Source organism: Heteronotia binoei, chromosome 5, assembly GCF_032191835.1.
Source record: "Heteronotia binoei isolate CCM8104 ecotype False Entrance Well chromosome 5, APGP_CSIRO_Hbin_v1, whole genome shotgun sequence".
Taxonomy (NCBI): Eukaryota; Metazoa; Chordata; class Lepidosauria; order Squamata; family Gekkonidae; genus Heteronotia; species Heteronotia binoei.
The window spans coordinates 12,509,934-12,527,121 of record NC_083227.1 but is presented as its reverse complement, the minus strand read 5'-3'; the positions used below and the strand labels follow the sequence as shown (position 1 = coordinate 12,527,121).

General features: G+C 49.1%; 2 protein-coding genes across 8 annotated transcripts in view; both read left to right on the top strand.

Moving 5' to 3' along the window:
* The window catches only part of LOC132571063 (zinc finger protein 883-like), a 661,721-nt gene that overhangs the window by 490,827 nt on the left and 153,706 nt on the right, over window positions 1-17,188 (top strand). The window contains exon 2 of one of the 7 annotated variants that reach the window (XM_060237716.1): window positions 9,807-9,933. The exons of the other annotated variants lie outside the window; for them this stretch is intronic. Within the exon in view, the coding sequence (XP_060093699.1) occupies window positions 9,807-9,933 (127 nt within the window). The remainder of the gene's footprint in view (window positions 1-9,806; window positions 9,934-17,188) is intronic. 7 annotated transcript variants of the gene reach the window in all.
* Window positions 14,281-14,985, top strand: LOC132570938 (zinc finger protein 883-like; the record flags this gene model as incomplete). The annotated part of the gene is made up of 1 exon (XM_060237573.1): window positions 14,281-14,985. A coding segment is annotated over exon 1 (705 nt), but the record flags the coding sequence as incomplete, so codon positions are not given.

The window sequence follows — 17,188 nt, the reverse complement described above, 5'->3', positions numbered from 1 at the left end:
TCTCCACTTGCACCTGCTGGAATGGCCTTGGGTCAGCTGTAGCTCTGGCAGAGGCTGTCCTTGAAAGGGCAGCTGCTGGGAGAGCCCTCTCCAACCCCACCCACCTCACAGGGTGTCTGTTGTGGGGGAGGAAGATAAAGGAGATCGTAGGCCACTCTGAGACTCTGTCCTTGAAAGGGCAGCTGCTGCGAGAGCCCTCTCAGCCCCACCCACCTCACAGGGTGTCTGTTGTGGGGGAGGAAGATAAAGGAGATCGTAGGCCACTCTGAGACTCTGTCCTTGAAAGGGCAGCTGCTGTGAGAGCCCTCTCAGCCCCACCCACCTCACAGGGTGTCTGTTGTGGGGGAGGAAGATAAAGGAGATCGTAGGCCACTCTGAGACTCTGTCCTTGAAAGGGCAGCTGCTGTGAGAGCCCTCTCAGCCCCACCCACCTCACAGGGTGTCTGTTGTGGGAGAGGAAGGTAAAGGAGTTTGTGAGCCGCTCTGAGACTCTTTGGAGTGGAGGGCGGGATATAAATCCAATATCATCTTCTTCTTCTTCTATCTATTTTCTTCCTTCCATCCGTCTGTCTTGCAGCTCTCAAACGAACTCGCTGTGACAGAAGGGTCATTTCCCAGAGTCCAGACTCTTTTGGGAACAAGAGGAGGAGGAGCTTCGATAGAGACCCCGCCCTTCGCTACCCAAAGGCGGTTTATGAATCTGCTTTCCCTTCCTCTCCCCACAACAGACACCTGTGAGGTTGGTGGGGCTGAGAGAGCTCTCCCAGAACTCCCCTTGAGCAGAACAACTGCGGTTGATTCCAACACAGACAGGTATTCCCTTCCCCCGTGCCCTCTTTTTATTCATCCTACCAAAAAAGGGCCTCCTTATTGTTTGTTTCTTTTGCACATTAAAGTGGCTGGCAACAGAATGTCAGATTCATGCATTAGAAAACGGCAAGAGTCAAGGAGTATCTGAAAGACTAACAAAATTTGTGGCAGGGGAAGGAGGTTTCCAGAGTCACTGGTGTTACCAAACTCTTGCTTTTTTCTTGCTGCTGCAGACAGACTAACATATAGATCAGGGGTGGCCAAACTGCAGTGTGGGAGCCACATGTGGTTCTTTCACACATATTGTGTGGCTCTTGAAGCCGCTACTGCTGGCCAGCTTGGAGAAGGCATTTCTCTCTTTAAATCACTTCTCCAAGCTAAGCTAGCCAGCAGCTTGGATAATACAGTTAAAAGTTGCTTTCTTTCTACCTCTCCCTCCCTCCTCTCCTTCCACCTCTCCAGCTATTTTCCTTCCATCCGTCCGTCTTGCAGCTCTCAAACATCTAACTGGAAAGCCAGTTTGGTGTAGTGGTTAAGTGTGCCGACTCTTATCTGGGAGAACCAGGTTTGATTCCCCACTCCTCCACTTGCACCTGCTGGCATGGCCTTGGGTCAGCCATAGCTCTGGCAGAGGCTGTGCTTGAAAGGGCAGTTGCTGGGAGAGCCCTCTCAGCCCCACCCACCTCACAGGGTGTCTGTTGTGGGGGAGGAAGGTAAAGAAGATTGTAGGCCGCTCTGAGCCTCTGTCCTTGAAAGGGCAGCTGCTGGGAGCGCCCTCTCAGCCCCACCCACCTCACAGGGTGTCTGTTGTGGGGGAGGAAGGTAAAGGAGATTGTGAGCTGCTCTGAGACTTTTTGGAGTGGAGGGCGGGATATAAATCCAATATCTCCTTCTTCTTCTATGTGGCTCTTACATTAAACAAGTTTGGCCGCCCCGGGTCTACATTCCTACATGTCACCTTTCTTGTACTGAAAGACATTATCACCCAATCGTAACACACACACAAATTCCGCTTACGTAATGGTCCAAAACTGAGGGCTCAAAGGGCTGTCCGCCTCCAGGCGGGCCTCACGTTCTCCCAGAATTACAACCAGCACCAGCCTAGAGAGATCAGCTCTCCTGGAGAAAAACTGTCCCCTTGGAGGGAGGACCCTGTTTGCATTGTCCCCATATCGGATGACCACCCACCATCCCCAAAATTGGCCTATCCCAGAATGCACTCCCCTCAAATGTCCAGGAATTCGCCATCCTGGATTGGCAACCCTAGGACAATGATGTCCCCAAATCACCCCAGCTTTCCTCCTTTCAAAAATCTCACAGCTTTTCCCCCTCCCCCATGCCTTACTTCTAAGGAGACCTTCAAGGGATCAGGCTGCAAGGTATTTTTTTTTTCTTGCTGTGGCTTATCTGAAGCCCTTCCTCTCCTCTTTCCCCATGCAGAGCAAAACCTCCCCTCTCCCCCCCCCCCCAATAAGGAGCCTTTCCTCTTTTTCCAACCCCCGCACCTTGCTCGGCCTCTCTAGCAAATGGCTCCACGGGTTTAACCCTATCAGTGCTGCAGAGATCCCAGCAGAGGAAGTCTGCTCAGCTCTAAAGATGCCACAAGACCCTTTCCAAAGCTGGGCTTCTCAGCCACAGGGCTTTATTTATGTAGCAGGAACTCCTTTGCATTTGAGGCTTCACACCCCTGATGTAGCCCTGGACTAAGAGCTCTGTCAACTCTTGGAAGAATGGGCTACATCAGGGGAGTGTAGCCTAATATGAAGAAGACGACTGTAGATTTATACCCCGCCCTTCTCTCTGAATCAGAGACTCAGAGCGGCTTACAGTCGCCTATATCCTCTTCCCCCACAAAACACCTGTGATGTGGGTGGGGCTGAGAGAGCTCTCCCAGCACCTGCTCTTTCAAGGACAACTCCTACGAGAGCTATGGCTGACCCAAGGCCATTCCAGCAGTTGCAAGTGAAGAAGACGACTGTAGATTTATACCCCGCCCTTCTCTCTGAATCAGAGACTCAGAGCAGCTTAGATTCTCCTATAATATCTTCTCCCCTCACAACAGACACCCTGTGAGGTGGGTGGGGCTGAGAGGGCTCCCACAGCAGCTGCCCTTTCAAGGACAACTTCTGCCAGAGCTATGGCTGACCCAAGGCCATTCCAGCAGCTGCAAGTGAAGAAGACGACTGTAGATTTATACCCCGCCCTTCTCTCTGAATCGGAGACTCAGAGAGGCTTACAATCTCCTACAATATCTTCTCCCCCCACAACCGACAGCTGTAGCTTTATACCCCGCCCTTCTCTCTGAATCGGAGACTCCGAGTGGCTTACAATCTCCTATAATATCTTCTCCCCCCACAATAAGACACCCGTGAGGTGGGTGGGGCTGAGAGAGCTCTGACAGAAGTTGCCCTTTCAAGGACAACTCCTAGGAGAGCTATGGCTGACCCAAGGCCATTCCAGCAGCTGCCAGTGGAGGAGTGGGGGAAATCAAACCGGATTCTTCCAGATAAGAATCCAGGCACTTAACCACTGCAGCAAACCGGCTCCACATATGCAAAGGAGTTCCTGCTGCAAAAAAAAACAGAAGCCCTGCTCAGCCCACTTCTGCTGCGACCCTTTAAGGCGCACCCTCAACTCTCACGACCTCCCGCATCCAAAAAATACTAACAATTAGAAAACTGCGCAAGCTTTCTAAGGGAATTGGCGAACAGCCCCCACGCTAAGCTCGGAAAGCTTGCAGCAGAAGCTCACGCGAGGAGGGCGAGCAGCCTTCTTCTCCCAAGCGATTGCACGGAGGGATCTCTTCCCCAGCCTTTTGCAGCCAACGCCGGTCGGCTCTAGCGGCGGCGGCGGCGGCGCCCACGAGGGGAGTCACCCCAAGGCCGCGTCGCTTCTGCAAGCCTGCGCAAAAGGGACCGCCGGCAAGAAGAAGAAAGGCCCGATGGGGGCGGGATCTGCTGCAAGAGGATGCTTTTGCTGCTCCAGATTTGGGGGGGAAAGTGTGCAAAGGTCTTCCCCCAAATTTGGGACATGTTGCACACGCGTGGAGGGCGAGGGTGTGACGCCATTTGGGGATGAGGACCTGCGGATGCTCCAGTAACCCGTCTTGGGTGGGAGCAGGCTAGATTCGAATCCCCACCCAACTTGACGACCTAGGGTTGCCAATCCCCAGGTGGGGGTAGGGGGGGTCCATCCCCCGGTTTTGGAGGCCCTTCTTCCCCCCACCCCGCTTCAGGGTCATCAGAAAGCGAGTAGGGAGATGATGTCTGCTGGGCACTTCATTATTCCCTATTGAGAGCGATACCCATAGGATATAATGGAAAATTGAGCTGCGGGTATCTGGGGCTCTCGAGGGGCTGTTTTGTGAGATGGAGGCACCTCATTTGCAGCATGGCATCCAGTGCCTCTCCCCAAAATACCCTCCCAAGTTTCAAAAGGATTGGACCTGGAGGTCCAATTCTATGAGCCCCAAAAGAAGGTGCCCCAATCCTTCAATATTTCCAATGGAGGGAAGGCATTTAAAAAGGTGTGCTGTCCCTTTAAATGTGATGGCCAGAACTCCCTTGGAGTTCAACTATGCTTGTCACAACCTTGCTTCTGGCTCCGCCCCCAATGTCTCCTGGCTCCACCCCCAAAGTGCCCAGATATTTCTTGAATTGGACTTGGCCACCCTAAATGATCATGAGTTCGAATCGAGCGGTTCTAGAAGTTTTCCCCGTGGGGGCCGGATTCCCTGCGGATCCCAAGCCCCACCACTGGGGGGCGCCCCTTCCCCTGCCGGCTCCTGCTGCGGGAACAGCCGCTCCCAGCCTCTTCTCCCGGAGCCAATGCAAATGCAAAGGGCCTTTTTGCAAAGAGAAGAGGTGGAAGTAGAAGGGAGGGCTCCGCGCCCCATCCCGGAGAAAGGGGAAGGCCTGCCTCCAGTGCTCAGGTGGGGGAAACCGGCCTTCTTTGTTGCTCTCGCACGTGCAAAGAGGTCGCGGCTCCTTCCTCCCGGGTGAGTCACCGGGGCTGGGCGGGGGAAATCTGGGGTGGATGGAAGGGAACGAGGGGGCGGGGCAGAGTCACCCCACTGGCCCCGATCCAGGAGAGGGAGGGAGAGTCGCCCCACTGCAGAGTTTTGGGGGGGCTTCTCCTTGGGGTGCCCCTCCTTTCCTCCCCCTCTTCTTTGCACCTGGCTGGGGCTGGGGAGGGTGAGATCCAGCCCCTTCCCTGCATTTGAGGAGGGGGGGCTTGGCAGGGATTTAGATAGGGGGGAGGGAGCGGAAAGAAAGGCGGCAAGAGGAGGAAGGGGCTGGGGGTTTCTCCCGGGGAGGGGGTGAGTTAGGGACATTCGTGGGCATGTCCTCTCCTGGGGCGAGGAGCTGATGCAAGAGTGACTGTGAGTGACGGCATGCAGATTGGGGCCAAAAATCCCAGCCGCAAATACAAGTTTGATGGGGTGTGAACTGGCAGAGAGTGACCAAGAGAGAGATCTGGGGAGTCGTGGTAGATAACTCGCTGAAAATCTCGAGACAGTTTACCACTGCAATAAAAAAGGCCAACGCCATGCTGGAAATTATTAGGAAGGGAATTGAAAACAAATCAGCCGGTATCCTAATGCCCCTGTATAAATCGATGGTGCGGCCTCGTTTGGAATACTGTGTACAATTCTGGTCACTGCACCTCAAAAAGTATATTATAGCATTGGAAAAAGTGTAGAAAAGGACAAGTAGAATGATTAAAGGGTTGGAACACTTTCCCTATGAAGAAAGGTTAAAACACTTGGGGCTCTTTAGCTTGGAGAAACGTCGACTGCGGGGTGACATGATAGAGGTTTACAAGATTATACATGGGATGGAGAAAGTAGGGAAAGGGGTGTTTTTCTCCCTTTCTCACAATACAAGAACTCATGGGTATTCCATGACATTGCTGAGCAGTCAGATTAGAACGGAGAAAAGGAAAGACTTCTTCACCCAAAGGGTGATTGACGCGTGGAATTCACTGCCACAGGAGGTGGCGGTGGCTACAAGCATAGCCAGCTTCAAGAGGGGATTGGATAAACATATGGAGCAGAGGCCCATCAGTGGCTATTAGCCACAGTATATTATTGGAACTGTCTGGGGCAGTGATGCTCTGTATTCTTGGTGCTTTGGGGGGTGGGCAAAGTGGAAGGACTTCTAGCCCCACTTGTGAACCTCCTGATGGCACTTGGGTTTTTTTTTTGGGGGGGGGGGGTTGGCCACTGTGTGACACAGAGTGTTGGACTGGATGGGCCATTGGCCTGATCCAACATGGCTTCTCTTATGTTCTTCTGTGACACAGAGTGTTGGACTGGATGGGCCATTGGCCTGATCCAACATGGCTTCTCTTATGTTCTTACTTGACACAGAGTGTTGGACTGGATGGGCCATTGGCCTGATCCAACATGGCTTCTCTTATGTTCTTCTGTGACACAGAGTGTTGGACTGGATGGGCCATTGGCCTGATCCAACATGGCTTCTCTTATGTTCTTACTTGACACAGAGTGTTGGACTGGATGGGCCATTGGCCTGATCCAACATGGCTTCTCTTATGTTCTTACTTGACACAGAGTGTTGGACTGGATGGGCCATTGGCCTGATCCAACATGGCTTCTCTTATGTTCTTACTTGACACAGAGTGCTGGACTGGATGGGCCATTGGCCTGATCCAACATGGCTTCTCTTATGTGGAGGTGTTCTGCTCTCAGCCACGTTTGCATTTTCTGGGTTTCTGCTCCAAGGTTGGGGTGCGGGGAGGGGTCTGGTGAGCTCAAAGGGGCCTGAGGACAGAGAAGAAATGGATTGGTGGGGGTCTGCAGGTAACTGGGGAAAGTACCCCCCCCCCCCAAGTTCACACACACACACCCTTTTTGCCTCAGAAGGCGCCTTTTTGTGCAAAAGAGCAGTCCCACAGGGGTAGGGAACGTTGGCTCTCCAGATGTTTTTTGCCTACAACTCCCATCAGCCCCAGCCATTGGCCATGCCAGCTGGGGCTGATTGGAGTTGTAGGCAAAAAAAAAAAACATCTGGAGAGCCAACGTTCCCTACCCCTGCAAGAGCCCTGGAATTAAGACCAGCGGGGGACACGGGCAGGAAAAAGAACTTTCTCTTCTTCGCCTTAGACTGAGGAGGGGGCTGGTGGTCAGGGAAGGAGCAGTTGGGAGGGGAGATTTGGATGGGGGAGAGGAGAGGCCCCCCCCCCCCATTCCTTCTGCCTCCTCTGCTTCTGGCCTTAGCAAGCCCACATTGCTGCTTGTCTCTCTCTGCTCCCCCCACAACCGCCAAGGAGAAGCCTCTCTTCATAGCCAAGTTAATAAAGGCATCTCTTCACAGCCTGCGGTGACCCAGGAGAAGGGAAAGGAGATGGAAGAAGAGGACCCAGGAGGCCCTGGAACTGGCGAGACAGGAAGCAAAGGCCCCCTTCTTCAAACAGGGAGCGGTGTTGCATTCTGGAAAAGAGTTGTGCCAGAGACGGTGGCTAAGGACACCATGACCTCAGATGTAAATTGCCAGCTCTTCCGGCAATACCGCTACCATGAGGCCAATGAGCCCCGAGAGGTTTGCAGCCAGCTCCACGGACTTTGCAACCAGTGGCTGAAACCAGAGAGGCGCACCAAGAAGCAGATCCTAGACCTGGTGATCTTGGAGCAGTTCCTGGCTATCCTGCCCCAGGAAGTGCAGTGCTGGGTCAGAGGATGTGGGCCGGAGACCAGTTCCCAGGCGGTGGCCCTGGCCGAAGGTTTCCTCCTGAGTCAGGCAGAGGAGAAGAGGCAGGCAGAACAGGTGAGGGGATTCCCTCCAGGTATGTCCAATTCAAGCAATGATATCTGGCCTCACCCTAAAGGTTCCCTGACAGACATTTGTCCATGTATTAATCATCCAAATGGGAGTTTTAACAACCTCCTTCGGCAGCCTCTTCTACTAGAGAATTTCTTCTCCCTCCAGATAACTCCCCAAATCTGCTGATGGAAGGGTGCAGAGTCTGGGAATGGGGTAGGATCCGTTCTTTGGTCTGTTCCATTCCATCACTTACTTCTCTCCCTTGCTGCTGTTTCAGATGTGGGCACCATCCGTGAAGAAAGAAGCTTCGTTCCCTGAGGCGGAAGGAGCTTCCTTGGAGCACGAGCAGAGGGCGCAGGCCGTGGAGCGTGTTCAAGATGCCCTCTCTTGTGGTAAGGACTCCTTGTGCCTGGATGTGCTTGGGGCACCCCATGAATGTACTTGGTAGAGAGTTCAGATCAGGGGGAAATTAAATACTTCTTCACAAGACACAGAGTTAGTTTGCAGCACTCAGGGTTTTTTGAGCAGGGACACAGTTCCAGCTGGCTTGGTGTCGGGGTGTGGCCTAATATGCAAATGAGTTGCTGTTGGGTTTTTTCTCAAAAAAAAAATAGCCCTTCTGAAATATGTTGGCAGTGGGGAGGAGGCAAGGCAGGCAAGCAATGGGGAGGAGCAATGTATAACCTCGGGGGCTCATAAGTACCTGGTGCTTGTTGTTTGCCTCTCCCAGAATTTAGTAAAAAAGTGTTTAAAAAATGTGTTGAGTGCACACAGGGTGAGGATTCACAACCCTGGGAAGGAGGGGGGTCTGTGAAGCAGGGAACAACAAAGCAAACACCTTTCCTTACCTAAGAGCAAAATAGGAGTTGATTGCACCTTTAAGACCAATTTAGTTTTTATTCAGAGCGTAAGCTTTTGCGTGTTCTTAAGCACACTTCATCAGATGAGGAATCCGGCACAGTGAGCAGAGCCATACGTAGCTGGTAGGCAAGTGGCCCAGAATGCAAAATGGTAATAATAATAATAATAAATTTATTTTTATATCCCGCCCTCCCCCGCCAAAGGCAGGCTCAGGGCGGCTAACACGACACGGTATACACATGATTACAATAAAATACAATATTACTACAGAACAATTAAACAATTAAAATAGATAAAATTACATCATAAATTAAGTTAAAATTAAATAGTCAGTTAGACCATTATAAATTATAAATTCCGGTGCTACAATTCAGACTATGTATAAGATGGCTAGATGTCATTTCCCGGGTTTCATCTTAATGCGAGCTGAAAGAGGGCAGTTTTGCAAGCCCTGCAAAACTGATTTAGGTCTCGCAGGGCTCGCACCTCTTCTGTTAGTTGATTCCACCATTGGAATCCCTGATCCCACACAGCCATGTTGGATCAGGCCAATGGCCCATCCAGTCCAACACTCTCTGTCACACAGTGGCCAAAAAACCCAAGAGCCATCAGGAGGTTCACCAATGGGGCCAGAACACTAGAAGCCCTCCCACTATTGACCGCCCCCCCCCAAAGCACCAAGAATACAGAGCATCACTGTCCCAGACAGAGAGTTCCAACGATACACTGTGGCTTATAGCCACTGATGGACCTCTGCTCCAGATGTTGCTCCAATCCCTTCTTGAAGCTGGCTGTGCTTGTAGCCCTCACCACTTCCTGTGGCAGTGAATTCCACATGTTAATCACCCTTTGGGTGAAGGACTTCCTTTTATCCGTTCTAACCTGACTGCTCAGCAATTTCATTGAATGCCCACAAGTTCTTGTATTGTGAGAAAGGGAGAAAAGTACTTTTTCCTCTACCTTCTCCGTCCCATGTATAATCTGGTAAACCTCCATCGTGTCACCCCACAGTTGATGTTTCTCCAATCTAATGGGAGCTTCCTCTTTTGTCTACTTAACAGGCAGTGAAGAGATGATGTTGAGCCGTCATCCTTTCAGAGGTGTGGAAATGGCTGCTGCGCTTTTATTCCAGGTAGGAGAGATGAGCAGGGGACAACCTGGGCCCCTCCTTCTTTCTCTGTGGGGCTTTTCCATCTGCAGTTACTACAAGGTGTCCGGGTGAGAGACCCTCTGAATGCTGTTCCCTTTACCCATCCCAAGACTTACATCCTAATCCTTCCCAAGCTATTTCCTTCCAGTGTGCAATCTATGCCTGATGTTATTTCTGACGGGGGAATCTGCTATTTCTTTCAGTGTCCCTTTTCCTTTGAAGAAGTGTCCGTCTCTTTCACGGAGGCAGAGTGGGCCCTGCTGGATCCAGGACAAAGAGTTTTGTACAGGGAAGTCATGCTGGAGAACTTTGGGAATGTGGCCTTTCTGGGTAAGGAGCTTTCCGAGGTGCCAAAGGTGTGAATTGCTGCCGTTGTGATGTGTCGTGAATCAAAATATTGGATACTACTACAGCATTTGGCGGTCTGTTCCATTACTTGGTAAGAGCCCCGTGGCGCAGAGCGTTAAAGCTGCAGTACCGCAGTCTTAAGCTCTGCTCACGACCTGAGTTCGATCCCCGGCGGAAGCTGGGTTTTCAGGTCACCGACTCGAGGTTGGCTCGGACTTCCATCCTTCCGAGGTCGGTCAAAGGAGTACCCAGCTTGCTGCGGGGGGGGGGGGGATGGGAAGTGTAGAGGACTGGGGAAGGCAATGGCAAACCACCCCGTAAAAAGTCTGCCGTGAAAACGTGAAAGCAATGTCACCCCAGAGTCGGAAACAACTGGTGCTTGCAGAGGGGACCTTTCCTTTTCTTTTCCCCACTACTTGGAAAGGAGTTGTGGCTCATGGACAGCGTATCTGCTTGGCATGTAGAATATTCATTCATTCATTCATTCATTGGATTTATAGTCTACCCTCTCTTATACAACAGGACTCAGGGCAGGTAACAGCCATGATCAACAATTTTTTTTTTAAGTTCCTAGTTTCAATCCCTAGCATCTCAGTTTAAAAGGACCAAGTAGGAGGTGATGTAAAAGACCTCTGCCTGAGACCCTGGAGAGCTGCAGCCAGACTGAGTCGACAATACTGACTTCAGTGGACCAAGGGTCTGATTCAGTAGAAGACAGCTTCCTGTGTTGTTCGTGTGTGTGTGTACTTTCCCAGGAGCAACTGAGGCCAGTGCTGTGTCCATCACCCAAGCCAGAGAAGATGTCCTGAGAGACTGTCTCCAGAGAGCCAGTTTGTGGTAGTAGTTAAGTGTGTAGACTCTTATCTGGGAGAAACGAGTTTGATTCCCCCACTCCTCCACTTGCAACTGCTAGCGTGGCCTTGGGTCAGCCAAAGCTCTCCTAGGAGTTGTCCTTGAAAAGGCAGCTGCTGTAAGAGCTCTCTCAGCCTCACTCACCTCACAGGTTGTCTGTTTGGGGGGTGGGGAAGGTAAAGGAGATAGTGAGCTGCTCTGAGTCTCTTAGATTCAGAGTATAGGGCGGGATATAAATCCCTTTTCCTCCTCCTTCATCTTCTTCATCTTGGAATCCATAATATTTATTCGTTCATTCATTTTATCATCCACCCTCCCCTGTACAGGCTCAGGGCAGACAACAGCAAAGATCAACAATTAACTTAAAAAAGAAGAATCCTAGTTTCAAGCCCCAGCGTCTCAATTTAGAAGGATCAGGTTAAGAGGTGATGGGAAAGACCTCTGCCTGAGACCCTGGAAAGCTGCAGCCAGACTGAGTCGACAGTACTGACTTCAGTGGACCAAGGGTCTGATTCAGTCCCTTCTTGAAGCTGTCTCTGCTTGTAGCCGCCACCACCTCCTGTGGCAGTGAATTCAGTAGAGGGCAGCTTCATGTGCTGTTCATGTATGTGTACTTGCCCAGGGGCAACTGAGGCCAGTGTTGTGGCCATCACCTAAGCCAGAGATGATGTCCCAGCTTGAGGCAAAGGGTACGACAGGCCCTCAGAAAGATTCTGGAAGGGGCTAGATTCTCTTTTCTCTGTTGCCAGCCTTTTCAACGCACTCTTCCCCTGGGTGGGATTACCAACATTCATTCTGCTTGTGATCTGGGAATTATCTTCTCAAGAACCATCCTGGATCCGCCTTGGTCATTGCTTTTCGTGTTCAGTAGGTTCACGAGGAGTGTACACATAAGTAACACAGACGCCTTTTAAAAACGCATAAAGGTTAATTAAGGATTTGAAATTTAGGAATCAATAGGCAGCGCAGTTTCTACAGCTCAGCGACAGAAAAACAAGAAAAGCTAACTGTTCTATCTAATGCATGAAATGCTTGCCGTTAGATGGCACCTCTTGATGCAGCATACTTAAAAAGGTCAAGGTAGTCCCCTGTGCAAGCACCAGTCGTTTTCGACTCTGGGGTGACGTTGCTTTCACAACGTTTTCACGGCAGACTTCTTCCGGGGTGGTTTGCCATTGCCTTCCCCAGTCCTAAACTTTCCCCCCAGCAAGCTCATGTTACCGACCTCGGAAGGATGGAAGGCTGAGTCAACCTTGGGCCGGCTACCTGAACCAGCTTCCGCTGGGATCGAACTCAGGTCGTGAGCAGAGCTTAGGACTGCAGAACTGCAGCTTTACCACTCTGCGCCACGGGGCTCTTGCACAGCAGCGTACTAATTCCACCTGTAACAAGTTACGCTACAAAGAATCATATAGTCGGGAGGTGCCTCCAAGGCCATCTAGTCCAGCCTCCTGCACAATGCAGGAAATTCACAAATACCCCCCATACCCACAGTATCAGCTGCTCCACACCCAGAAGATGGCAAAAAACCAAGAACTCCAGGATTCCTGGCAAAACTGGCTTACGTAAAACTATTAAACGTGATGAAGAAAGAAAATATCAAGGCATACTAGCATGGCATGAGCATAAATTTAGCATGGCTTTCCTCTGGTTTGTGCCCGTATTATACTTTCTCCCTCTCTAGGGTCAGGTGGTCTACAACCATGGGGGGTTTCTGATTCACTTCTGAGGTACATTTGGTTTGGTACAATCATACAGTTTCCTGGGTAGGTAGGGGCCTGAATTCTGAAGGTCTAGAAACTCCTGGGTAAGATAAAGGCTTTTGATAAAGTCCCACATCTTATCCTTGTTGACAAGTTGGTAAAATGTTGTTTGGATCCTGTTACCATTAGGTGGATCTATAACTGGTTGACAGATCGCACCCAAAGAGTGCTTGTGAATGGTTCCTCGTCCTCTTGGAGAGGAGTGACAAGTGGAGTGCCTCAAGGATCTGTCCTGGGACCTGTTCTGTTCAACATCTTTATCAATGATTTGGATGAGGGAATAGAGGGAATGCTTTTTAAATTTGCAGATGATACTAAATTGGGAGGGGTTGCAAACACAGAAGAAGACAGAAACAGGATACAGGATGACCTTGAAAGGCTGGAAAACTGGGCAAAAATCAATAAAATGAATTTTAACAGGGATAAATGTAAAGTTCTGCATTTAGGTAGGAAAAATCCAATGCATGGTTATAGGATGGGGGAGACTGGTCTTAGCAGTAGTATGTGCGAAAAGGATCTAAGGGTCTTAGTGCATCATATGCTGAACATGAGTCAACAGTGTGATGCGGTAGCTAAAAAGGCAAATGCAATTTTGGGCTGTATCAACAGAAGTGTAGTGTCCAGATCACGTGATGTGATGGTATCGCTTTACTCTGCTCTGGGAAGACCTCACCTGGAGTCTTGTGTTCAGTTTTGGGCACCACATTTTAAGAAGGATATAGACAAGCTGGAATGGGTCCAGAGGAGGGCGACAAAGATGGCAAGGGGTCTGGAGACCAAGTCCTATGAGGAAAGGTTGAAGGAGCTGGGATGTTTAGCCTGGAGAGGAGGCGGCTGAAAGGTGATATGATCACCATCTTCAAGTACTTGAAGGGCTGTCATATAAAGGATGGTGTGGAATTGTTTTCTGTGGCCCCGGAAGGTAGGACCAGATCCAGTGAGTTGAAATTAAATCAAAAGAGTTTTGAGCTCAACATTAGGACGAACTTCCTGACCATTAGAGCGATTCCTCAGTGGAACAGGCTTCCTCGGGAGGTGGTGGGCTCTCCTTCCTTGGAGGCTTTTAAACAAAGGCTAGATAGCCATCTGATAGCAATGAAGATCCTGTGAATTTAGGGGGAGGTGTTTGTGAGTTTCTTGCATTGTGCAGGGGGTTGGACTAGATGACCCTAGAGGTTCCTTCCAACTCTATGATTCTATGAATTCTGAAGCTAAGAGCTCAGCTGTGGCTCTTGGGGAGGGTGAGGTATCCTTAAATACTAGATATATGGGGGGAAGATTGGAGTGGTGGTTAAGATCAGGCCATCTAGAGGAGGTCAAGTGGCCATCAGTCCTATTCTGTTGCAGCCTTTGGACTTTTGCTTCTCTCCCAGATACTAATGCTCTGTCTCTCTCCATTCCAGCACAGGTTGATCAGAGGAACGAAGAGGGTGTGGAACTTGATCAGCAGTTGCCAGATAGAGTTAAAAATGAAGACTTGAAAGAAAACATCAGGAATTCAGGCAGACCTGAGAGAAAGAAAGGCAGCTGTATGGTTGAGAAAAAAGATGAAAGACAGCATAGTATACATTTCCCAAAAGACAGGATAATGAAGGCAAGTATATCCACTCACTGTGGAAGGTACTTCAGAAATAGAGCACCGTTCTTTGTGCACGAAAGAATACACAGAGGGAAGAAACCTTTTGAATGTTCAAAGCAGGGAACGATATTCGGGATGAGTGGCCATCTTCAAGAACATCAAGGAACCAATACAGAGAAGAAACATTTTGAATGTTCAGTGTGTGGAAAAAGATTCAGTCGAAGTATCAGCCTTCAATGGCAGCACAGAACCCACACAGGGGAGAAACCTTTTGAATCCTCAGTGTGTGAAAAGAAATTCTGTAGGAGTGACCAACTTCAAGACCATCAAAGAACTCACTCAGGGGAGAAACCTTTTGAGTGCTCAGAGTGTAGAAAGAGATTCAGTCACAGTAGATATCTTAAACGGCACCAAAGAACCCACACAGGGGTCAAACCTTTTGAATGTTCGGAGTGTGGAAAGAGATTCAGTCAGAGTAGCCATCTTCAACAGCACCAAAGAACCCACACAGGGGACAGACCTTTTGAATGTTCAGAGTGTGGAAAGAGATTCAGTCAGAGTAGCCATCTTCAACAGCACCAAAGAACCCACACAGGGGACAGACCTTTTGAATGTTCAGAGTGTGGGAAGAGATTCAGTCACAGTTCAAATCTTCAACAGCACCGCAGAACCCACACAGGGGAAAAACCTTTCAAATGCTCAGAGTGTGGAATGGGATTCAGTCAGCACACCCATCTTCGACAGCATCAAAGAACTCACACAGGGGAGAAACCTTTCCAGTGCTCAGAGTGTGGAATGGGATTCAGCCGGAACAGCAATCTTCAACGGCATCAAAGAACCCACATTGGGAGAGGCCTTTTGAATGTTCAGAGTGTGGAAAGAGATTCAGTCTGGCTGGCAGTCTTTGACGGTATCTAAAAACCCACACAGGAGAGAAACCTTTTGAATGCTTAGACTGTGGAAAGTGATTCAGGTCAAGTGGTAGTGTTCAAAGGCATCTGAAAACCCACACAAGGGAGAAACCTCTTGAGTGTTCAGTGTGCAGAAGGAGATCCAGTCAGCACGACCATCTTCGACATCTAAGAACCCACGCAAGGAGAAACTGTGTCAGAGGAAAGAGCTTTTCTCTTATTTCATATCTAAAAGACAATCACAGACCATATAAAGCATTCACACTATATATGTATAAACTCTTGCAGAAAGCTTGAATCCACATAGAAATCTTACCCTAATGAGGAAGAAATGTTAAAAATAGCCAGACCATGGAAGGAGCTTTAGCCATGATTGAAGCCCTCAAATATATCCCATCATCCCACATGGTATAAAAGGAGCCCCGCACTGTTTCCCTCTAGACAGCTGGCTACCCTTGGTTAAGTGTTTATTTATGAATCAGAGAAAACAAAACTCAGCCTAGGAAGGGTCATAGTTCATTAAAGAGATTGTTATTTGTATGAGTCAAATCAGACTGTGTGTTTCCAATGCTTTGTAGAGGTTTTCATTAGTTGGGCTTCATATATGTGTCAAAGATTAGTATGCTATGCCATTTTCAGTTGTTTATAAAGTTCTAAATAAGCAATTTAGCCTGGAAGCTGCAAACAGCCTTGCAACGATTGTCTGGGCTGCAGCTATGGAAACGAATGTAGTGAATTGAAGGGGCCTGAAGGAGTGGGGGGGCAAAGCCTCAAGAGTTTTTTAATCTGGAGTTGGAGCTGGGGTACTGAACAGTGTGAAGACTGGTATACTTACGCTGGTCAGTTGTGGTATGAAGCAACTGGACAAGGAGCTGAGAACGGCCAGTGAGGCTGAGTTCCTTGATAGACAGAACTGGGCTAAGCTTCTGTGAGTTTTTGATCAGAAGGGGGTCACAACCAGGCACCTTCTGTGAGGAGAAACTATCTGTGGGGTTCTGTCAGCACAACAGGGCAGCCTCTTCGTATAAACTGAGAACACTCCAATACACAAATACTGTGACTGGATTCTTGTGGCTAGAAAAGGATCCCAAGAGTCAGACTAGGAATCGAGCTGGAACTGAGACACACCAGGAGTTGAGGGGCTGGTTGGAGCACTCAAAAGGGTGTGAGTCCGGTAAGCTAGTGTGTATGTCTGTGAGGGAAAAGTTATCTAGCACAAGTCAGGAGTCCTCAGTGTGTGTGGAAAAGAGTGGATGTCAGTTTATTATTTTTGTTATTTGAGAAGCCAGAGCATAGGGTGATACCATCAGGTAGACACTACCTGCCTGTCCAAGGTTTCTGTATAGTTCTAAAGCCTGCCTGTTTATAGTTTTGATATCATCACAGCTTGATAAATCTGTTGTTTAAAGATTGATTTTTTTAAAATAACCATTTGCTGCCAACTGATTTGTTATTGATCAACTAATATTATTTTATTCTTTCCCCTTGCCTTTTGTGAACCAATAAATATTCTTTTGTGGTTTTTGAAATTTAAAAAACGTTTGGTGCCCCTTTTTTATACTTCTCTCAGGATTTCTGAGTGTGTGCCTGAGGTACTGAGGGAAGGTGACAAGGAAAAAATTCTTAATGGTCACTCTCCCAAGCTGACCCTGACTGGTTGCTCTCAGCAATCCTCTTGCAGATGACCCTGGAGGTCCCTTCCAACTCTATGATTCTAAGCTCTTTGGTTGCCCTTTAGCCTGTCACATTTTCAGGCTAACAGATCTTATTTACTGTCTTTCCTTTTCAGAGCTCCTGTGATCAGGTGATCTTGAGCAATGATTAAAACACTAATACAATATTTACTAAAGAAAAATACATTGGACAGAAATTTGGAAACCAAGAAGATTGTGTTCTGGTTTCCGGTGTGAGATAGCAGATGCTCAAGGGCAGTGCTCAGCTTTCAGAGGTTCTGTTTTATTTTTATCATTTTCTCCTTCAAGCTCCTGTTGGAAGCTTATACTTTCTTTCTTTGCTTTGCTTCTCTACCGTGCCCTGTTTTGTCCTTATATTTACTGAGGTTTTGAAGTTTTTATCTTATGTGCATCTTTTTAACCTGTGGTTGGCTGTGCTAGCCTGTTGGTAGCAAGAGC